We start from the raw sequence: 23247 nt of genomic DNA, 5'->3' as shown, positions 1-23247 counted from the left end.
TATTGCCTCTGGGCAGGTCTTTAGAGACTTTTATTTCTTTAGGGATTGTGAGCCATTGGAAGGGAGAAAGATGTATGTATGTATGTATGTATGTATGTATATATTACAAAGTGCCCTTGTTCTGGACACTGTTCGTCTTTTAGCAGTTGCTGATGGGAGGTGAGCAGCCAAGACCCTGGGACCTCAGAGGATAAGATCTGGACTCTACCCGGAGGCGCAGTGGCCAGCCTGGGCTGGGCAGTGGCTGTTCTCCCTAGGGTGTTGGTGAGCACAGAAGAGCCCAGATTCGGGGGACATGCTAGTGGTGGGCCCATTACTCATGTGATGGTTAGCTTTGTGGGGGCTAGTATTGGGCTCAGTTCTCGGGCCTTGGGGGCAGAAGCCCTCTGACTCTGGGCTCCAGGCTTCCCATTTTCCAGTGGATGACTTTGTAGTTCCCTCTACACTGATCCTTAAGGATTCTAATCTCAGGTGCCCTGGCTGGGTGTGAAAGGCAAAGGGCTCCAGCAATCTGCCCTCATGGTCCAATTAGATAAGAAAGGAGGGCCATCTGCCATCCCAGATCACTGCCAGGCACGGGGCAGGGCTGAGTCCTGAGCGTGGCCCTGACTCATACACTGCTAAGCTTCGCCTCACTCGCTCGCTCACTCGGAACGATACCATGGCTGAGGAACAGAGGACACCGTGTTGTTAAACAAGGCCGCTGACCCCGTGTGCCGGGCCTGGCAGGCCCCCTTGAGGTTGGATATCCTGGGAGAGAACTGCTGGCAGGAGGGGATGCAGATGCCCTCTACGAGTGAAGACTAGCAATGAGCAGGGGCTGCAGCTGCAAGGATTTCTGGGAATTTGAGGCACCAGACATAGGTGGGGCTTGCAAGGCCAGGTCCTTAATTTTGAACTTTGTTCTGAGGGTACTGAAAGCTACTGATTTTCTTTTCTCATTGCTGCCCAGTAAGATTTGCATTTTAATAATTACCCTCTATATGAAAAATGTGTTAGAAGAGATCAAAAGTAGAAGCAGAGAAGCCAGGCAGAGCATCAGTACGACGATGAAATGTATTGCCAACATTCACGACCTCAGTTGATCCTCTCTGCATTTGGTGATGAAATGGGTCGATGCCAATGGAACTGGGGGAGGCTGGGTCTGAGAGCAAATTAGGAGGTGAAGCCCCTGTGATTGGCTGCTCCCTGGCCTGTGCCCTAGGCACGCAGCTTAGCATCTCGGTTTCTTTTAGCTCTGCCCAGGGGAAGCCCCTGGCAGCTAGGACCCGTGCCTACCCTCCTCAGAGAGACCCCTGAGACTGACGAGTGTACTGTGCATCTTGTATTCACTATGTCAATCCAAAGTCGAAGGCACCCCCACACTTCCCCAGCCAACTCCTCTGCTTTGACACCCCCCACTGACCCGGCCCCAAACCTTCCCACTTCCACCCATGGTCTCAAACCTGTGTTTCTGGATCTGCTGCTCCAAATTCAGCAGAAGCCCCCGTATCCTCAGCCCTTCTAGAAGGGTACTCCATCTCCTGCCTCTTCCTCTGGTCACGTATCCTCTCACAGCCAGGGAGCTGGGGCGACAGCCTCACTACTCCCCATGGCGACCGCTCGACCATTTCGGCCCTTCCCACCTGGAGGAACCTCCTCTTGTAGAAACATCTCTCCTTGCTCCCACCTCCGGCCCTCCATCTCATGCAGCTTCATTCATCTAAAGCTGCCTGGTTCATGGTTGTGCCTTCCACTCCAGCTCCTGCCTCTGGCTTGGGAAAATTCATCTCCACCTCCAAATTCTCAAAAATGTCTGACATATGAGTGAATAAATGAAGAAATCTCTAATTCAGACATCCCACTCTCTGAGCACAGCGTCCCAGCCTTCTGGCTTGTTTGCTCCCTCACTGAATCGGCCTGAGTCTGCCTAGGCTGCAATAACAAAGTACCACAGACTGGGTGGCTTGCAAAAGAAATTCATTTTCTCACAGTTCTGGAGGCTGGAAGTCCAAGCTCAGGCTGCTGGCAGGGTCGCGTTGTCCTGAGGGTCCTCTTCTTGGCTTGCAGACAGCCACTTCTCGCTGTGCCCTCACATGGCTTTTCCTTGGTGCATGCAAGAGATACACATGGACCTTGGTGCATGGACGGAGAGAGATCTTCCTCTCCTTCCAAAGCCACTAATCCCATCACAACGGCCCACCCTCGTGGCCGCATGGCACCTACATGACCTCCCAAAGGCCCATATCCACATAGCATTACATTGGGGGCTAGGGCTTACACACAGAAACGGGGGTCTGGGGTGCACGCAAACGTCCTGTCCACACCACCATCCTTAGCCTCATTGGCCCCTGCGGTCTGCTGACCTTGTTACTGCCTGCCCACCTGTGTCCTCCGCTCAGATTGGAGGATGGAAGCCATCACTTTCACTTCTATTGGGAGATAGAAGTCGTTTCTCTCTGTTACCAGCGCCCTGCGCTTCAATCCTTCCATCCTTCGATTGGACCCAACCAACAACATCATGGCAGCCATGAGCCCGATTATGTGCCTTCTGTCTCCCTGCCCCCCAGACTGCTGGGCGCTGCTGGAGACAGACTGTCACCTGCCCAGCAAGTCTGTTCCGAGAATTGAGGGTCGTCAGCCTCAAATGGGCCTTTAATGGCACCCAGCGTTCCCAGCAGCTACTTTTCAGTCAGCTTGTCTGCCAACTCTCACCAGTGGCTTTGTCGAACCTCCACTCTGCATCCCTCCCTTCACCTGCCTCCTAACCGTCGCTTCTCCACCTCCTTTCAGAGGAAAGGCAAGTCCTCCGGTGGCAGCTCCCCAAAATTCTCACCACTGAATCTTCAACCTCCATTCTCCCCGCGCCTTCTGCTGCCGTGAAAGAACTGTCCTGCACAGAGATGGGCGTGAAGCTCCTGGGGGCCAGGCCCTGGGGGCCAGGCCTTAGCGCTGTTCCCACCTCTACCCAGATCTGGGAGCGGCTGAAAGGAGGGCCTCGTCCTCCTCTGATTCTCCTCCCCAGCCTCCTCTCTGAGGCATGGGGACTGAGGATGGATCTGTTGTGTCTGGAAGGATGGGAGAATTTCCCTCATTGGAGGAGGGCCCCTTAACGGTGGTGCAGCTGCTCCTGGTGCCGGGAAGTCTGCACAAAGGCATGGGGCCGGCTCATGTGGAGAGTTTCCACCTGCCTCGCCCCGTCCTGTCCCTACTATCTATGGCCAGTTGTGCCCCCGGAGTAGAAGGCTGGTCCTCACCATTCTTACCCCATCCCGAGGACCTCCCTGCCCCATTGTGACACCACTCTCTGGTCACCATTGGGACCCAAAGGGTCTGTTCCCAAGGGTCTGGCCGGGGCTGGCTTGTGGTCCTATCTCCAGGGAGAAGGGATGGAGGATGTGGAGGGTGGCAATGAGGATGATACCCGGGCAGTGGCCAGGTGGCATAAACAGCACAGATGTTGACAGGAGCCTGTGAGGACACGTCCGGCTGTCGGGAGTCGATGGAAAGAGCAGACTGCTCTCAAAGGAAGCGTGAGTTCTCAGGTGTGGCATCCGGTCATTTCCGGTCCTCAGACGGGGTGTTGCTCCTGGCTCTGCCTCCCTGTTCCAGGCCTCGGTTTCCTCTTTTGTACATTGAGAATTAATTGCTTGGGGCCTGTCCGCCAGGCCAGGGATCGCTGGAATCAGTAGAGGAAGCAAGTGCTCCAGGCCCTGGCAGACTGTCAGAACCCTGTGGGTATTCAGGTGATGCTGGGAGGACCGGAAGGGGACCCTGCAGGGGAAAAGGTACAGCTGGCTCTAGGACCGAAAGCCTAATATGTGTGAGGACAGCACATGTTCCCTCCCGCTTCCTGGGACGTCTCCTCTGTCCCCTCCACACCTCCACCCCTCCAACCTTACACACATATACACTGTATTAGTTTCCTATTGCTGCTGTAACAAATTACCCCAAACTTAGTGGCTTGAAACAACACGAACTCGTTACCTTACAGTTGTGGAAATCAGAAGTCCATAGTGGGTCTTACTGGAGTGAAATCAAGGCATCAGGAGGGGTGCATTCCTTTCTGGAGGCTCAGAGGAGAATTCATTTGCTTGCCTTTTCCAGCCTCTAGAGGCTGCCTGCATTCCTTGGCTCATGGTTCCTTCCCATCTTCAAAGCCAGCAGTGGCCAGTCAATCTTAATGGATGTAACTGAAAAGTATTCATTTTCACTTCTGTATTGTGCTTTATATAAATATACCACACTTCATCCATTCTTCTGTCCATGGGCATTTGGCCTTTTTTGTTTTTTTCATATTTGGAGTGTGTTGTCATGAACGTTTTGGTAGTCATTGCCTGGATCACATGTGTAAATGTTCCCTCAGATTGTACACCTGGGAGTAGATCTGCTGGGTCACAAAGTGTGCGAGTATTCCACTTTATAAGACAATGCCAAGTTGTTTTCCAAAGTGGAACTATGCATCGTTCTGCCAGAAATGTATGAAAAATAGACGTTCTCCAACACTTGGTATTGTCAGACTTCTTTAGTTTTGTTAAGCAAATGAGTAGAAATATTTCATTCAGGTCTTAATTTGTATGTCCCTCATTATTAACGAGATTGAACGTCTCTTCATGTTTGTGGACATGAATTTCCTCTTCTTGAAATGTCCATTCGTGTCTTTTGCCCATTTTTCTATATTGTCTTTTCATTATTGATTTGTAGGTTTCTTTACATATTCTTGATTCTAATTTTATTTTCAGTAATACGTGTTTGCAAATATATTCTCCTAGTTGTGACTTGGTTTTTCTTTTCCTTTAGGATTTGCATTTTTTTTAAAGTCAAATTTATAACTTTAACATGGTATGTTTAGCTTCTGTGGTTTGATTAAGAAACCCTCACCTGAAAATCAAAAATATATTCCTTATATTTTCTACTAAAAGTTTTGTTCTCGAAATTTTAGTCCTTAATAGGACTGGACTTTCTGTTTTTGGTGTGAGACAGGAATCCAATGGTTAATTTTTGTTTTTCACTTACTGATTTGTCATGCTCTCTCTCTCTCTCTCTCTCTCTCTCTCTCTCTCTCTCTCTCTCTCTCTCATCAAAACTTTGTTTGCATAGGTCTAACTTCTGAGCTTCCTACTTAATTATTCCTGCATTGATACCACTTTATCTTTAATGAATGGGACTTTATAATAAATTTCTCTATTTGGCAGGACATATCATTCCCTCTTATTATTATTCAAAATTGTGTTAGGGCTTTGTTTTGTCATATTAATTTTAGAATCATCTTGACATGTGTCACAACAGATATCTTTTGGATTTTGACTGGAATTGTACTGAATCTACAGATCGATATGGAGGAGAACTGATAACTTTTATTCATGACCATGAACTATATCTCTGTTTTTCTTTGTTAACATATTTCTGTAAGTTTTATCATTATTTTGTACACAGGTCTTGCACATATTTTTAAACCATTTTATTGTGATAAAATATACATACACTTGACTATTTTAACCCTTTAAAATTTTTAGCTTTATTGGGGTGTAACTGACATAAAATTGTAAGATATTTAAAGTATACATTGTGGGGCTTTGATTTACATACACATTGTGAAAGGATTCTGCCCATCTAGTTAACACATCTATCACTTCATATATTTATCTTTTTTTTTAAGTTCTACTCTCAGCAAATTTCAATTATACAATAGTGTCATCAACTATAGTCTCCATGTTTTACACCCTCAGAACTTATTCATCTTATAGCTGAAAGTTTTTACCCTTTTTCTGACCTCTCCCTATTTCTCCCACCCTCCAATCCCTGGAAATTACTTTTCTACTTTCTATGAGTTTGAGTTTTATTTTTGTTTTTAAAGATTCCACATATACGTGATGCTATGCAGTATTTGTCTTTGTCTGGCATATTTTACTTAGCAAAATGCTCTCAAGTTCCATTAATGTTGTCAAAAATGGCAGGATTTCCTTCTTTCTCAGGACTGAATAACATCACATCTTCTTTATCCATTCATCCATTGATGGATCCTTAGGTTGTTTCCATACCTTGGCTATTGTGAATAATGCTGCAATGAACATGGGCGTGATGTCTCTTTGAAATAGTGATTTCATTTCCTTTGAATATATACCTAGAAGTGAGATTGCTGGATCATATGATAGTTCTATTTTTAATTTTTGAAGAAACTTCATATTGTTTTCCACAGTGGTTGCACCAATTTACATTTATTCCCACTTACAGTACGCAAGGATTCCCTTTTCTCCACATCCTTGCCAACACTTATTTCTTGCCTTTTGGATAACAGCCATTCTAACAGGTGTGAGGTCATATATCATTGTGGTTTTGATTTGCATTTCTCTGCTGATTAGTGGTGTTGAGAACCTTTTCATGTATGTGTTGGCCATTTGTATGTTGTCTTTGAGAAAATGTCTGTTCAGTCCCTCAGTCCAGTTTTAAACTGGATTATCTGTTGTTGGATTTTTTTGTTTTTTGTTTTTTGCTGTTGAGTTTACGAGTTCTTTCATTTTAACCATTTATAAGGGTAGAGTTCAGAGGCATTAAGTACATTCACACTGCAGTGAAACTATTACCACCATCCATCTCCAGAGCTTTTGCATCTCCCCCAGCTGAACTCTGTACCCATTTAACAATAACTTCCCATTGTGTCCTCCTCCCAGCCCTTGGCAACCACCATTCTACTTTCTGACTCTGAATTTGACTACTCGAGGTCCCTCATATAAGTGAAATTATACAATATTTGTCCTTTTGTGACTGGCTTATTTCACTTAGTGTAAGATTCGAAAGTTTCATCCATGTTGTAGCATGTATGTATAAGAATTTCATTCCTTTTTAAAGCTGAATAATATACATATGTTATATATGGGTATATATGTCATATTTTGCTTACCTATTCACCCATTAACGGACACTTGGGTTGCTGCCACCTTTTGGCTATTGTGAATAATGCTGCTATGAACATTGGTGTACAAATAGCTGTTTGAATCCCTACTTTCAATTATTTTGGGCTTATACCCAGAAGTAGAATTGCTAAATCAAATGATAACTCTATTTTTAATTTTTCAAGGAACGGCAGCAGTGGCTGCACTATTTTATATTCCCATCAACAATGTACAAGGGTTCCAACTTCCCCACTTCCTCACCAACACATTTTTTAAAATAATAGCCATTCTAATGGGTGTTTTCCACATATTTTGTAAGATTCGTTCCCAGTTTACCTTTTCTTAATATTATAAATGGTGTCTTTTTTTCAATTTCTCTGTCTTCAGATATCTTTTGGTTTGAAATCATTTTAAAGTAACCAAAAAGTTGCAAAAAGAGTACAGTAGTCCCTTCAGGGTGTACTGAACCCTATATATTCTATGTCTTCTCCTGTACACACATGCCTATGGTAAAGTTTACGGATTTTCTTGGGCATATCTGAATTGCCTGCATCACTAGTCTTGTGCTTTGGGGCCGTTATTAAGTAAAATAAGGATTGCTTGAGCACAGGGACAGCTGTATCAGCCGATCTGATAACCAAAACGGCTGCTAAGTGACTAATGGGTGGAGAATGTACACAGCATGAAGACGCTGGACGAAGGGATGGGCCGCATTCCAGGTGGCGCAGAGCAGGACAAAAGGAGATTTCATCGTGCTGCTCAAAATGGCATGCAACTTAAAACGTATGAATTGTTTATTTCTGGAATTTTCCATGTTATAATTTTGGACCACGCTTGACTGCAGGTAACTGAAACTGTGGAAAGAGAAACAATGGGTGGAGGGACTACTATACACAGAATTTTCGTTCTCCTTCACGCAGCTTGCCCTAATGTTATCTTGCTTAACCATCGTACAATAATCTCAGTCAGAAAATTACCATCATTACAATACTCTTAACTAATTTACAGATCTTACTTGATTTTGGCAAATTGTACAGATCGACTCATGTTCTTCTCCTGGTTTGGGATCCAGTTCAGGATCGCACATTACATTTCGTTGTCGTGTCTTCTTAGTCTCCTCCAATCTGGAAAAGTCCCTCAGGCGTCATCTTTCATGCTTTGACACTTTTGAAAAGCACTTGCCAGTTATTTTGTAAAATGTCCCTAAATTTGTTTGGTGTTTTCTCATGATTATATTCCCATGATTCATTTTTTGGCAAGAATACCTCAGAAGTGATGATGTGCCCTTCTTAACGCATGATGCCATCAAGGGGTACATGATGTCAACATGTCCTGTTACTGGTAACTTGAACTTTCATCACTTCGTTGAAGTGGCGTCTTGCTAAGTTTCTTCATTATAAAGTTATCATTTTTCCCTAAGTATCTTGTGGGGAGATACTTTGACACTGTTCAAATATCAGTTCCTCATATTTTCATCCTCTAATTTTAATATCCATCAATGATTCTTGCCTGCAACACTTAACTGCAATGCTTGCCAAACAGTGATTTTTCTATTTCCATCATTTCCATCTATTTTAATTAGAATTCTGCAGGAAGAAGAGCTGTCCCTTTTTTCCTGTTTATTTCTTCAACTATTTCTATCAGCATGGACTCAGATATATTTGTTCTATGGGTTATAATCTATTACTTTCATTATGTATTTTGTTGCTAAAATTGTCCCATATTTGGGGGCTCCTTCTATTTGGCTCCTGTGTCCTTTTGATATGGCCTCCATCATTTTGGGGGCACTTCCTTACTTTCTGGCACCACAAGACATTCCATACTCATCTTGCCCCAGCTTTGGAATCAACTACTTCTCCAAAGAACCCTGGTTCTTTTATTTAGAAACCAAGATCTGAGGACTAGGTGTGAACATTGCTATTAAGGTATTACTGCTGTTAGGCCATTTCAGTGGACAGAGATAGAAAATATATGTACACACATATCTATATCTCTCTATCTCTGTCATCTATATCTATTTAAAATCATGAGTTCATAGTCTAAATCTGTTGTTTCTGGTTTCTGTAGACTCTCAGAATGGCTTGCCTTCTCAAGTGTTTAATCTTTGTTTTGAGCTCTTTGCTTGATCTTAATCTGTAAACATCTTGCAGGTGTTAACTTGGAGCCATTTCCTTCAGAGCAGGCTTGCTTCTGCTTCTGCTTCTGCTGGTAGCCAAGGGGTGCCTCACCCCAAGACCTCTTCAGCCCTGATGAGGGTTTCAGCTCAAAACAGAGTTTTGAACTTAGTTCCCACTCACCACTCCATGCTGCCTTTCCAAAGTACTGTTCTTACAATCAATATTGCTACCTCACTCCTCCCACTGACCTGCCTCTGGTTTGGCTCTATGCTGATGTATGTCACCCTACTGTGCTGGAGCCCCACTGTACAGGCCCTGGCCCCCCACCTCTATGGCCAACGCTTCTAGCCATTAACCTTGGCCTCTCATTTCCTGACTACTCCTGATCCAGATTTTGTTTTTGTTTGGGGTTTTTTTGTTTCTTTGGTTTTTTCTTTTTGTTTTGTGGGTTTTTTTTTTTTTTGGAGGAATGGTCCCTGGGGCCCTCTCCTTTTGCAAGACTGGTGGTGTCTTGGTGTGCGTATAAGCAAAGTTTCAGTTCTGGGGAAGTTGCAGGAGAACTCAGAACTCAGTCATTCATGACAAAAGAAGCATAGCATTTTCTAAAACCTTAAAAAAAAATTAGGGATGGGGGTGCCAGCGGGGCGGGGTGGGGGACAACTTATATTAACTAAGAAACTTCAGAAGCAAAGGGAGAGGACATCAAAGTTGGATTGCAAATTGTTCCAAGCCAGAGAGGCCAATTTCTGGTCTGTGGCTCCTATGCTAACCTCTGAGGTTTGGGAAGTGGTGTCAGTACAGACTGAGCTGAATCCTTTCTTTGAACAGATGGTAAGCAAACACAGCTTGAAAGTGAAGCTCAAATCCCAGCAAACTTGAACCAGCATGAGGCAGCCGTCCGCCCCTGTTCCTGGTCTCTGCAGACGCTGTTACACATGTTGAAGGCCATGGAAACCAAGCAGGATGAAAATTTCACCAACATCCTGAACGTGGTGGGGAGTTTGGCACATTCCAGCGGAGGCTGGTGGCCCTCACCTTCATCCTCAACATCCTGTTGGCCTTCTTCATGTTTGCTGACACCTTCGTGTTCGCAGCCCAGAAGCCCTGTTGTAACACCAGCTGGATACTAGCAGTGGCCCCAACCAGTCAGAGGCTGAGCAGCTGAATCTGACTCTCCCCTGGGAACCCAATGGCAGTTTCCAGACATGCCTCATGTCCTTGCCTGTCGCCTGGGATCTGGATTCCATCATCCAGTGTGGCCTCAACGACACACAGTCATGCCAAGATGGGTGGATTTATCCTGACAGCAAGAAGCGATCACTGATCAATGAGGTGTGTCTCGTCCTGAGTTGTGTGTAGCTATCCCATGGGCCCAGAGATGTTCCCTTGTCCTCACCAAGCAGGTGGGGAAACTGAGGCTTAGGGAGGGGAAGCAGTGGGCACAAGGTCACCCTGCAGAGGGATGGCCAGAGCAGAAACTTAGGATTCCTGCTGCCCAGCCCTGGCCATGTCTGTCTTAGCCATGAAGCTAGAGTGGATTGAGGGGTAAGAGACAAAAGGCTGATGGCAGGGTTTGCCATCTGTCCGGGGAATTTCTTCTGTAGTTGTGGCTCCGCCCTCTGAACTCACTGAAGGTAAGGAGTTGGGTAAAGAAACAGCTTTGATCAAGATACCTCTTACAGAATTTCTCAGTCTAAGCTGCATCCTGGGCCTGCATAGCACAGACCTGCCCAATTTGAATCTCTAGGCTGGGTCCCAGCATCTGTATTTGGGGAGGGGTGCTCAGTGATGCCAGCTTTCACTCAGTGCCGTCTCCGTCTGCCCGCCCCCTCCCTGCATGCTTGGCCTCTGCCTCGGGTCCCTGTCTCCAGGCCTGACTCCCAGAGTCTGCCAGATGCAGGACGGGAGCAGAGGTAACAGATGAGGCATGCTACACACACAGTGAGGTGTCCCCGTCCCAGGCCCCTTCTGCCTAAAGGCCCACCCTGGGAAGAGGCTCAATCTCTGGACCCAGAAGACGGATCTGGGTTGGGAGGCCTGTGGCCAATCTCTGCATATAACCCGCAGTTTGACTTGGTGTGTGGCAAGGAACTTAACATGGACACGATGCAGACCCTGTTCCTGCTGGGTGTCCTGATAGGTTTGCTTGTCTTCAGGTTCATAAGTGACAAGTAAGTCTCCCAGAGTTTCCCCTGGTCCCTAGGACGCCCCCGCCTCCTCCTGGTGGGCATTCAGAGCTGCTGACTCTGAAGCTGGGGGAGGCGACGGTAGGGGTACGTTAGAGGCCTTTGCATGGCTCAGGTCCTGGCCCCGGGTGTCTGGCTGGGGCCAGCTGTGGAGGCCCATGTGCTTGGGCCTGGCACAGCCTCCCTCCAGTAACCTCAGGCTGGGCCGCTACCCGTCCATTCTGCTGTCTCTGCTGGAGCTAATCATCTTTGGCTGCAGAACAGCCTTCCTCAACAGCTTTCACTAGTATCTGTTCTTCTGTTTTGGGGTGTCCCAGGCGCTGGTGGGCTACAGCATCAGCAGCGTATCTTTAGGTGAGGCTAGGCCACATGGGGAGGGTGGGGTAGGACAGGGAGTGTGGGACAAGGTGCATGGGAGTGAGGTGCACAGGAGTGGGGGGCGGGGGTGATACTGGTGCGCTCACTGGGAGCCCAAAGGGCAGAAGGGTGGCCCAAATACGTGGGAAGTGGGAGAAGGAGCCTCCACCCAGGCTGCCAGGAGGTGCAAAGAATCTGTGACCCGACGGCCCTTCCACCCTCATCCTCCATCCTAGCTGCCTCCGACCCCGCGTTCCCCTCTCAGACCCCTTGACGCCCTCCACATGGCTTACACTGAGCTCTGCAGCAGGGCCCAGCAGGCAACTGAGCCCTCTGTGTGTATTGGCTCGTTTCGTCTTGGCAGTACTGTTTAGCAGGCGCTGTGCTAGTATGCCTTTAGCTGAGGAGGATACTCGAGCCTCAGGAAGGCAGACAATTAGCTCAGAGTCACCCAGCAGTTAAGTGAAGGCGCTGGGATTTCCTCCCCGGCCTGAGTGATGGGAAAGCTGGAAGCACACACACACTCTTGCCGCCTTACAGCTGCCATCTCCCGGTGTGCGCGGGCTCCCCTGGCAGGAAACCCTTCTCGCTGGGAGCTGGCCAAAGCCTGGCCGGAGAGATCTGGGTCCTCCACAGAGGCCAGGCCTAAGTGGCCAAAGCACTGATGCACTCAGAGCAAAGACAAGGGCAGTGGTGCCTTTCTCACCCTGTCAGCCGCGTGTGAGGTGTGCTCAGAACCGGGCCTCCTCAGTGAGAGGTGTCTGGAGGGAGCAGCCAGGCCAAGAAGGACTGGAAGTTCTTGTGTGATTAGCAGGTCAGGCAAGGGGCCTAGGGTGTGCCTTGGGGGACACAGGGGCACTCTGCCTGGTGTTGGGGGGCTGTCTCTGGACGTAGGGCAGATCACGAGCAAACAGGAGAACTTGTGCCCAGTCTGAACTGTGCCAAGCACAGCTGGGGCATCTCCGAAGGCTGGGTGCAGGGGCAGCCCTGAGGACCCTGCACCGACCGTGAGTTTGTCCTCCTGGCCTCTGCACAGTCACTGCGTGGCTCGTGGGTGAGCCCTGGGCCCACGCCATCATCCTGGCACACTGCTTTTTCTCTGTGGGCATCGTGTTCCTGACGGGGCTTGTCTACAGCATTCCCCGCTGGTGGCTGCTGTTTCTGGTTGGTGGGGCACCTGTATTCCCCCTCAGCTTCTATATCTGGTGAGCAAAGCAGTACAGGGCATGCACGGCGGGGGGGGGGCGGTCCAATGGGCTGGAGGTTGAAGGGTATAGAGGGTCCTTGAAGGGTGGAGTGGGTAGAATTTTCCCTGGGAGACGGTGCATTGGATGAGACGAGAAAGTGCCAAGGGCAGAGCCTCTGGAACCCCAGCTTTAACACCCCGTCAGAGATGTCAGCGAGGTGGTCAAACCAGAAGGCAAAGTGTTGAAGGGCGAGAGTTCAAGGACAAGGGAGTAGTCAATTCTGAAGGGAAAAAAAAAAAAAAACGAGGCTGGGAAAATGTCTGTTGACCTAAATGATCTTGAAGTGGCTTTAGTGGCATGGCAGGGGGTCGAGGAGTGAGGAGGGGCTGGGACATGGAGCCCTCCAGGACACAGTGTTGGGTTGAGGTCGGCAGGGGAAAAGCCATGGCGTCCGAGGGCAGCTAAGGCAGAATCAGGGAAGGGTAGCTGATGTTTTTAATTGTAGCGGAGTCACAGACCGGAGCCGGAGAGATTGAAGCTAGGAAGGGACAACTAAAGGAACAAAAATGGAGGAGGGATGGTGAACCAGAGCGAGATGGCACTGCTACCTGCGGGCAGGTGGCAAAAGGAGAGAAACCGAAGAGAAGGCCAATCGCGAAGTGAGAGGAAGAGAGCTGAAATCACCTTGTGAAGGGGTCGGCAGTTCTTTGTGAAGAAATGATCATATGTAATCTGGACATCGCATTTGATCTTTACAGCTCTAAAAGATGGGCGTCAGTCTCATGTCATGGGGGCTGGAGGGGGTGAGGAGAACGGAGGCTTCAGAGGGTCAGACTAACGTACCCGAGGTCACAGAGCTAAAAAGTGGGAGACCTGGGATTTGACTCGGCCTGTCTGGCGCCAAGCCGCTGCCTTGTAACCACGGCACCGTGCACAATATGGATGGGTAGGGTGGGTTCCCAGGTAAGAGTGAGGGCTTGTGGACCTTCCAGATTCTACAGGAGACGGAGACCAGCTTTGACAGTCGTGGTGATACCCAAGTGAGGGTGGGGACCAGCTGACGGTACCAGCTGGCACGACTCTGTCATGTAGCCGGGAAATAATGTTTCACGGCTTGACCTTAAAACATTTTTTAACAATGTTATTAATGCAGTCGATGCATATGGTTAAAACCGAAGTCGTACCAATAGGTTTGTGATGGAAAATAAGTCAGCATCTCAGCCCCTGGCTCCTTTCCTAGACGCTGTTACACAGAAGTCTTTTAGCTCTTTCTTCTGGTAGATCTCTACGTACTTCTACCCACTACCAGCAGACCGCTTACTGAATGGGGTACATTCTTCTTCAGCCACTGCCTTCAGACACGTTCTGTCAGCTCTCCCTTCCCTGATCCTTGACGATATCTTGGGCAGTTTTCATCCCTTTCCAGTCATTTTTAATTGTAAGAAAAAGTCCCATTTTGATCATTAAGACTCACCTTTAGGCATTAAAAAAATCCAGTTCAGTCCAATTCAAAACCGGATCTTACATCCAATTCATAGCTTCTCCCCGGTGGCTAGCCAGCTCAGGGGATAAGGTCTGTTTTGTCCATTGCCCTTTATCAGCTGTCTCCCTGCTCTGATCTTTCAAGTTCTAGGCAGGGGATGGGGAAAGAAAAGAGACAAAAATCAGTGTGAGGGGCTATTATCATGATCAGTGAATCTGGAGGGCAGATGTTCAAATGCAGGTGCCTCAGGAGCCCATTTCTGGGTCTTCGTAGCGTTGGCATTTCCTCATGCTCTGTGACCTCCCCCGACCCCCAACCTCTTTCTGCAGAGGTCTCCTCACCCTAGTAAGTGGGGTGCCTTCAAGACATCAGGGTCCACTTGCCACTCATGGTTTGGAATCAGCAACCCCCAGCCAGAGACTGAGAGGGCAAGACAACCTTTCACGAAGGCAGGCAGTCCCCTTCCCTGGGCTTGCATAGATGACAGGAGTACGGGGAGGGGAGGGATTGAAGACTCTCTCACTTCCATGAACTGGAAATTTCTAGCCTCTCCAGGTGAGTGGGGCAAGGGACTGCTGTGCTGTTTTGAATTGTTTTATTAAGTTCTGTCCCAAATGTGGTAACACCTCTCTTTAGAATGTGAGGTAATCATCCATTGTCTCTGGCTTTGGGACTTCAGCTGAAATTCTAGAACAAAAAAGTTCCAGGTAACATTTGGTTACACTGCTCTTCCTTATTCTCTGGTTTTAGTGTTTTTGTTTTGTTTTGTTTTGTGTGTTGTTTTCTTCTCAATAGTATTTGGAAATCATTTTATGGAAATAAAATTGCAAAACATTCACAAATGTTTTTGAGGATAAAAGTTAGAGTTTTTCTTTTTCTCACCTGTTCCCTACAGTATCTGTGTCCTCTGGGGACAATTTTTTTCCTGCTTGATTATTTTGGACCTTTTTCATTTGGGAGGTTTTTTGTTTAATATTGAGTGATCTTTGGTCATCCCTCCATATTTAACAGCAAGTCGCTAGGAAGCTAATGAGAAACTGTGAGCAGGAGCTGATTGACTGACCGACTGACTGGTAATCCTTTAGGGTCAACAATCTCAAACTTATGCGAACATCAGAATCACATGGAGGTTTGTTAAAACATTGATGACCAGGCCCTGCCCCCAGAGTTTCTGAATCAATAGGATTGGGGTGGGGCCCGAGAATCTGCATTTCTAACAAGTTCCCCGGTGATGCTGATGTTTGTTGCTTGTCCCCTCACCACAGTTTGAGAACCACTACTATTGCCTTTCCCCTGAGGGGTCCCAAAGCTGGGGAGTGGGCTGACCCAGGCCGTTGTGCCCCCAGCTGAGGGGCTGGGAGCAGGGACTCTTGTCATCACCATGGGGACCTGCACTCAGTTCGCCTGTGTTTATCCTTAGCCTTGACCCTTGAGGTTGACGCATCTACTTCCTCAGCCACCTGTGCTCTCGGTGCCAACTAGCGAGGGAAGTGGAGTCCTATATCTGAGGCCTGGGGTGTCCCGGGTCCCCTGCGGCCAGGACAGTCCTCCTGCCCAGTGTTCCTACACCTGTGTGGACGGGCTTTGCCTGCACACCTAGTCAGCAGTTCTCCATCTACTTGTGGGCTTCATGCATTTGTTAAGTTTTTCTTCCACTTTGTGCTCTCTCCCACTCTCTTTGTCCTTGAGAGTTGATATCTTTTCTCATTCTTTTTTTTAGTGGGTGTGTGGTCAATCCTCCATTTTTTTGAAGTCCCAGTTTGATGACTCTCTTTAAGAGAGATCTGCAGGCTGAGTGGATGACAGGGTGACTACTGGTTCCCTTGGGAAGGGGGCAGGTAATGGGAATGAAGTTGTCACTCGTGCCCTGGGCGCGTGTGTACAGTGACAAGCCCCCTGAGTCCAGGCTAGAACGGGAAGGGGAGGGTTAGAAATCCGCAGGCGCTGATGGCATTGTTTGTAAAGAGGGCCTTATTAGGGGACGGAGGCTCACCTGGCTCTTCCTCTGTGAGCTGGGGCAAGCCCTTCCTCCCTGAGGCTGGGAGTGACACGGGGATAACCGCAGGAGGGTCCAGGGCTGCGTGGAGAGTAAACCAGGTGGTGTAGATGAGGGCACAGAATACTATTCCTGGAACGTGAAAGTGCTTTAACTGTCCATCTATGTGGATTCTGACAGCCTGGGAGGATTGGGAAGAACTGAGCGACTAGATTTATTCTGAGGTCAAAAGCAACGGGTGACGTGGCAGGGGGGAGATGGGACAGAGTGGAGACTTCCATTCAGCCAGCAGGGGCCAGGCCCTGGGTGTGGACCCGGGGTCCTGCCCCCCCCCCCCCCGCCCCGTACTCTCTAGGCTGTTAGGAGCCAGAGAGGGAACAGGAGGAGAAATGTCAGCTATGAGAATGGGACTGTAATAGGGAGTGTGAACATAGCGAACAGTACCCTCAGTGTGCCTGGCGGGGGGAGATGACCCCTGAGATAGAAAGTAAAGAGCTCTGAGAGGTGGCGGAGGGGAAAGAAACTGTTGGGCAGAGGCAGCGAGTGGCCAGAGTGCCACGGAGCAGCAGAGGAGGATGTGTGTGGCCTGGACAGGGGAAGGGCTGACTGCCCAATGGGGCAGAGGGCTCCTGGAGGCTGGTGGTCGCCTTCAAGCCCTCTGACATCTGAGTGACCCCGTGCAGGAACAGGATGGCCTCCGCTGACGCTGGGGTGGGGCTCGCTTGGGTTCTGGGGCATCTTGGAGTGAAGCATAAGAGCGGGGTGGGCCATGCAGGATTCTCCCGGAGTCCCCACGTGGCTGATGAAGGAACGGAGAGTAGAGGAGGCCAGCAGGTGCGACGCTCTGCCGCTGACGTGAACAAGACGACCATTCCTTTCAGTTTGTCGGACAAGGTAAGAGGCCTGGGGTCCAGAGTGGGGCCAGGGCAGGCGGCTGTGGAAGGCCCCTTCCCTCTCATCTTTCAGTGGTGGCCTGGGCCCAGAGGGCGTCCTCAGCCCACTGCTTGAGGAGCATGGTGACAGCAGAATGGAGCCCTGCCAGAGGCCAGGCTGACGCTGTGGGGGCACATAGTGTGGGGAGCGAACTGTGGGCTCAGCCCCGCCTCTGGCTCCTCCTATTTGTCCTGAGGCCACAGCTGTCTGGAAAGAAGGTGGCTAATGCCTCAGTCCTGCACTTCTACAGCGACAGGCGACTGCGCAAAGTGACTTTGATGATGGGCTGCGTGTGGTGAGTACCCAGGGCCAGCTAGCAGGGGCTGCAGACAGAGGCGCAAGCCAGGAGCGCTGGTGAGGGAACGGGCATGGTCGGGCTGCGAGGGGAGCAAGGCCCAAGAACCCTGCGTGGCCCACGGCTCCCAGACCGCTGTGTCTGTTTCTCTCTTCCATTCCCCCGCTGCGCCCGCCCCCTGCTTCTGTCTTCAATCCTCACCCCGTCTGTATGTGTCTGTCTGTCTCTGAGTGTCTCGCTCCTGGCTTCATTCCAGGTTTACTTGTCGGTTACAGCTATTTCACGCTGAACTTCAAGATGAAGGATTGGGTATGAACGTCCACATCAGACAGGTGATCCGCGGCACCGTGGAGGTTGGCGCCGGTGTATCTCCTGGAGCAGATTGGGAGGAAGTGGAGCCTGGGTGTGACGCTCTTCCAAAGCTTCTTCATGTGTTTATCCTTATCTTCCCTCCAGGTGCAGCCCACCCGCCCAGGTGGGGCTCCCCATGCCTTCCTGTTTCCTCATACCCCTCCCCCGGCCTCCTGCCCGGTCCAGCCGACAACATACCCTGGGCGTCTGCCTCCTGCACCCACAGCCCACCCACCCTGCAGACACCAGTCACTAGAGCACCGCCCTCCCCAGGGAAGGGGGTCCCAAGACAGGGCACTCCCAGCTCTCAGAGGCTGGGAGAGGAGGACATGCTGTGCAGGGGAATTGTCCCTATGCGGGTGGGAGATGGGCAGCCTCCTTCACCTGATTCCAATCCACATCAGCTCTGGTGGTTTAGCGTGAACAGATGCGGCAAAGACAGTCCTGCAACTGCTTGCTGCCCCAGGCCCTGCCTCTCATCTGTAGCCTCTGATTGGGAAAGGCCTGTTAACTGTACCTTTACCAGGAAAGCATAACCTGCCCACTGAAAATGGAGTGTCAGATAGGGCTCAACTCTCAGGAATTATTCTTGCATGGAGGCCTCTCCTTCCCAGGGGGCACATTGCCCCTGTCCCCTGTGGGCTCAGAACTAGAGAAGGAAGGGTGGAGGGTTGGGGGCGCGGGTGGGGGAGGGGCGCAGCTGGCAATATTTTCAGAATTTCAAAGAGCCCTAGGACAATGACTGTTTTCCAGGTCACAGGCTAGAGAGCGGCAGGGCTGAGGATGAGGACATTAAGATGCTTCGCCCAATCAGAATTGCTAACCACAGAGCCCCCTTGGCTTCTGTGCCCGGCTGAGGCGGTGGCATCGTGGGCCCGCCTCCGGGACCCCCTCTCTTTCAGTGGGGGCTGGAATTACATGTGTGTTGAGTGGGACCTTTCCTCTCCCAGATGATGGCAGTGTGGACTGGCTGAGACAAAATGGGGAAACAAAGTCATTATTCACTTTCTATTGTTTGATGGGGCTTTTGTTTTTTTTAAAGTTGTGTCTATACTGAGTCAAGCAGAAATGTTTAAAACTCTCAAATTTGTGAGAGAACCAAGGAATAGAATCCCCAACAGATAAAACCAGATCTCCAATTTCATCCCAGAGTCAAGAAAAGCTGGGCCCAGAGTGGGGAGTGGGGCTGAAGCAGGGTCCAGCAGAGGCTGACAGAGGAGCTGCAAACTCAGTGGCTCCAGGTCGGTGAGCAGGGGATCCGGTTTCCGCTTCATCAGGCCTGAAGAATGGTGTTTGCTGGCTCCTTTCTTTCTCCTCCAATGCACAAGTCTGGCTGCCCAGAGTGGGCAGCCTAGAATGTCTAGCTGTTTGGGCCCCAGGGACCAAACACCCCACGCCTCTGTCCACCTTGATGAAAGGAGAGGATAGAAGGAAAGCGGGAGAGCCCTGAGCAGGAAGTCTGCAGGCCTGATGCTGAGGGGTTGGTCGGATGCCCAGGGAGCAGCAGGCGGTGAGGGTGAGGGGAGCTGCGTTAGGGTGCCTGGAGGCAGAGGTGTGGGGGGCTGAGTCCAGCATGGTAGATGGCGGCCTGAGAGGCCACAGGGGGTCCCCGTGGGACCTCCTACTCCCCCCTGACCAGCTCTCCCACTGCAAATGTACTAACTCCCAGTCTGACTGGGCCTCTGCAGACTGACCCTCCTTAGACCGAATGCCTGAGTCTGCTGACCAGGTGGTGGGGCCGGACTGCTGAGATGCCTTCTGAGAAGGACTGAGGGAGAGCTGACGGGCAGGCCTCCCCCACCTGTCCTGAGCAGAGGACAGCCCTAAACTCAGGCGGTCCCTTTGTCTGGCTCAGAGTTGAAATCCGTGATGGTCCTGATATCCTGGTGGGAGAGTGCAGCCTGGTCGCCTCAGGCACTGTCCTCAGGTAGGAGCCTGGTGGGCGAGTGTCATGGGAGAAGGGGAGAGAGGGACAATCACAAGATGAATAGCAGCAACTAAGACTGGCCATTCACCTGGTGACAGGCAGCGTGCGAAGAGGTTTGCATGGATTACCCCATCTAACCCTCGTAAAAAAATCTCCTAAACGTGGTCTTTAGACCGACTTGAGACAACAAGATCAGAGGTAAAGGCACTGGCTCAAGGTCAGACCGAGCAAGTGCCAGAACTGGCGTTGGGCCCCAGGCGTCTGCCTCTGGTCCCTGCCTTGCACTGACTGCTGAACCGTGTCTGGGCCTCTCTGGGGCTCAGGCCCTTCCCTGCAGGGCCCTCGGTGCCGGCAGCCGCAGCATCCTACCCAGCCAGCATCACTGCCTGCGTCTTCTCCCTGCACACCCCCTCAGCGTTGTATGGGTCTTACTTCTCCCACTCCTGACCCCGTGAAGTAGGCCCAGAAGAAATGACTCCCTACTCTGAATCAATGGAGAACTGTTCATAAATTCTCCAAGGTCGCACTGTGAGTCGGGACAGGGTGGAGACTGGAGAGTGTGGAGTTTGGGGGAGCTGTTTCTTCCTCTCTCTCCAGCCTCTAGGCTCCCAAGGCACCCCAGGCAAGCTCTGACCTTTCCTTCCAGGGCGACGGGTCTGAGTAACTGGGGCTGTTGTCCCTGGCCTGGGTGGCTGGAGCCGTCTTGTCGCTGACCCTCATCAGCCAGAGCCTCACCTTCCTGGCCAGTTTTCTCAGCTGCCTCTCAGCCATCTTGCCCTTGTCCCTCTCCTCCCTGCTTCCAGAAACACATAACCAGCCCCTTTCCGATAATCTGGACAACTACTCCCCACATACAAGGTAGGAGTGTGCGGCCCCTGGGCTCTGGCCAGCCCAGGGCCTGGTTCTCAGGCCCTTGGCAGTGAGACTACGTCAGAGGCTGTCCAGCCCTGCCTCTGTGCCCAAGGGGCCTGTGACACAAGAGCCACTCTATGTGTATGGCCGGATCCCTAGCTCTCCTGGATGTCACCACCCAACTCCATCCAGCTCAGCCTCTGTCAACGCCTGTCCTGCCTGGCTCTTCTGACCCAGCCTGGACTATGTCCTCTCCTCTCTTTGCCTTCAAGTGACATTGAAGGACATTTGAAGGAAGTGACATTTGAGTAGGGCTTTGGAGGATGAATAGGCATTTGCCCCATTGTAGAGAGGGAAGTGCAATGCAGCAGAGCAACTGCATGGTAGTTAAGAACACAGGCTCTGGAGGTGGGGGGGCCTGCATTTCTACTTCTGCTTCCACCGCCTAGATGTTCACAGGGAAGTTATCTAATATCTCCGAGACTCTTCATTTACCTCTGAGTTTCTTCATTTGCAAAATGAAATAATATAGTAATAACAATAGCTAACAGGCATTGAAGGTTTACTACGTGTCAGGTCCTGTTCTATACGTGGCTTTTCACGCTTTGTCCTAACAACAACTACATGCAAGGAAGGTCCTGTCACTGTCCCCCATTTTACAGATGAGAAACTGAGGCACAGACAGGTAAAAACATGTAGCCTCGTCTTCCTCTCTCACAGGGTTTTTGGGAGGATTAAATCCACGTGAAGCACAGTGTCTGACAGGTGGCAAGTGCTCAGAAAATGCTAGTAATGAAGATGGGGGGACAGAACCCCAAAGGTGCAGAAGAGTGAAGGGTCTGGCTAGGGTCAGGAGATGGAACAGGCCTGATCCTACAGGCGAGGGTTCGTCATGGGCTCATGGAGAAGCTTGGCTGGGGACCTGCAGGCGAGGGAAAGCCCCGCCTGTCAGGAACGCAGAGCCAGTCGTGGCTGGAGCTGCCCCAGAGTCTCTGCTTTTCTCAGCTCCCAAAAAGTGCCGCTCATGCCTTCTTCTCCAATGGCTTGTTCAGGAGCACGATCAGGATGCATTCTGTGATGATGTGACTGAGGAAGTGGCAAAGAACACCTTTCTCAATGCCATGAATTTGGACCCAGACTTATTTCCGACACACCTTCTACAGAAGAGACAGCAGACAAGACAGGGTGACTGAGAGCCAGGCCCCAAAATGATCTCAGGATGGAGCTGAGTGGCTGGGTATGGGGCCATGGATTCCAGGCCCCAAATTCCAGGGCTAGTCCACCTTGAGGGGCAGGGTCAGTCCTGCTCTGAGGCCAGCCCTCGATGTCCAAAAATGGCCCCTTCTGGGGGAGCTAAGATGTGGTTAATGACAATAAAGTTACCGTGTCGGACTTGAGATGACTGGCTCAAACCTGACTGTGTCTGGAGAACCCAGAGACCCAGGCCCAAAGGCTAGTGAGTTGGACAGGTTCATCCAGAGTCCTTAATGTCTTTAGCTAACCATTGGGGACAACCAGGAGCTCTGTGGCTGGGGTGTGGGGTGGGCCGTGTCTGTGAAGACCAGGAGTAGGCAAGGACAGGACTGTGCCTCCACCCTGCTGCCCACGACCTGTAGCCCAGGCATCTGCTCGGGTGGGTGGGCTTCCAGCTCCAGTGCAAGCTGAGGACACACTTTATGGTCCCACTGTATGTACCTGTCAAGGCAGGGATGGAATGTGAAGGAATAATGAGAACTTCTCCATTTGTACCATGCATGGCGTGGGGCTTTCTCACTCAGTGTTTCCTTTGATGCTCCCAAATAAGCGTGGCCTTGGGGATTAGCCCTCTCAGCCTCCTGGGGGCGCCTTCCCTGATGGCTCCAGGTTGGCTGACCTCTGACTTCCACTGTCCTGAGAACAAGCCCCAAACCCCAGCTCATGGTTCCAACTGCCCTGAGGGTAAGTTTGATATTCTCATGAGGGCAGGCAGCTCCATGCATGGCCCCAGGAAGCCCCCCTCCTCCCCCAATCTCTGGTGGGCAACCATGTGGACTCCAAGTCTGGCATCCCTGAGGAGCGTCTAGGCAGCAACATGCTGGGCGGAAGGGGGGCCGCCGCCATCTAAAGCCAGAGGCTGGTGGTGGAATTCTGAGCAGGTGAACGGCCAGCAAGGTACCATCTGCTCCCCCTGCCACCCCTGCCCTGATCAAGCTCTGTGGTTTCTGCTCCCTTGTCGGGTCGCCCTCCTGCCTTCCTCCCCACTCTTGTCCAGCCATGTGTTCCCTTTGGGCTTTGGCCCATGTCATCTTTTCCCTTGGCCTCTCTAACTCAGTTCCATACCACAGCACCATGACCTTCTGTCGCAGTCCATGGAAATAGGCCCAGGGTGCTCCCTGGTGCCCAAAGCCCCACACAAGCCCAAGAGTCATTCCTCAGCTGCCTCATTTGCTCCCTGTCCCCCCTCATCAGGTTATTCCCTCAACCTGAATTTCAGTTTAGTTTCCCTTCTCTCTTCATTAAACTGATTAAATAGAAGGCTTCACATGCGACCTCCTCCAGGAAGCCTTCCCTGATTTTCCACTGTGCAGTCCCTCACCTGCTCTGAGCTCCTAAGACAAGTAAAGATGGATGACCCTCATCTCTCCATGGGCAAGGCCTCTTCCATGGCAGACTGGGACCACAAGGCAAAAGCTGAGGCTCCTCTTATTCTAA

At 50.5% G+C, this 23247-nt stretch overlaps 1 protein-coding gene across 1 annotated transcript; it reads left to right on the top strand.

The window, feature by feature from the left end:
- The first annotated feature begins 7554 nt into the window (after nt 1-7554).
- Nucleotides 7555-20868, top strand: SLC22A14 (solute carrier family 22 member 14). Its single transcript, XM_033132858.1, is given in 16 exon segments — nt 7555-7591; nt 9818-9979; nt 9982-10119; nt 10122-10321; nt 11057-11160; nt 11375-11529; nt 12569-12737; nt 16974-16990; nt 16993-17025; nt 17028-17106; nt 17328-17426; nt 17683-17763; nt 17765-17901; nt 20042-20123; nt 20371-20562; nt 20829-20868. Coding segments are annotated over 16 exon segments (1725 nt in total).
- Nucleotides 20869-23247: the final 2379 nt, after the last annotated feature.

Source organism: Rhinolophus ferrumequinum, chromosome 17, assembly GCF_004115265.2.
Source record: "Rhinolophus ferrumequinum isolate MPI-CBG mRhiFer1 chromosome 17, mRhiFer1_v1.p, whole genome shotgun sequence".
Lineage (NCBI taxonomy): Eukaryota > Metazoa > Chordata > Mammalia > Chiroptera > Rhinolophidae > Rhinolophus > Rhinolophus ferrumequinum.
Note: the sequence above shows the minus strand (reverse complement) of the source record. Positions and strands in the feature narration are given on the sequence as shown.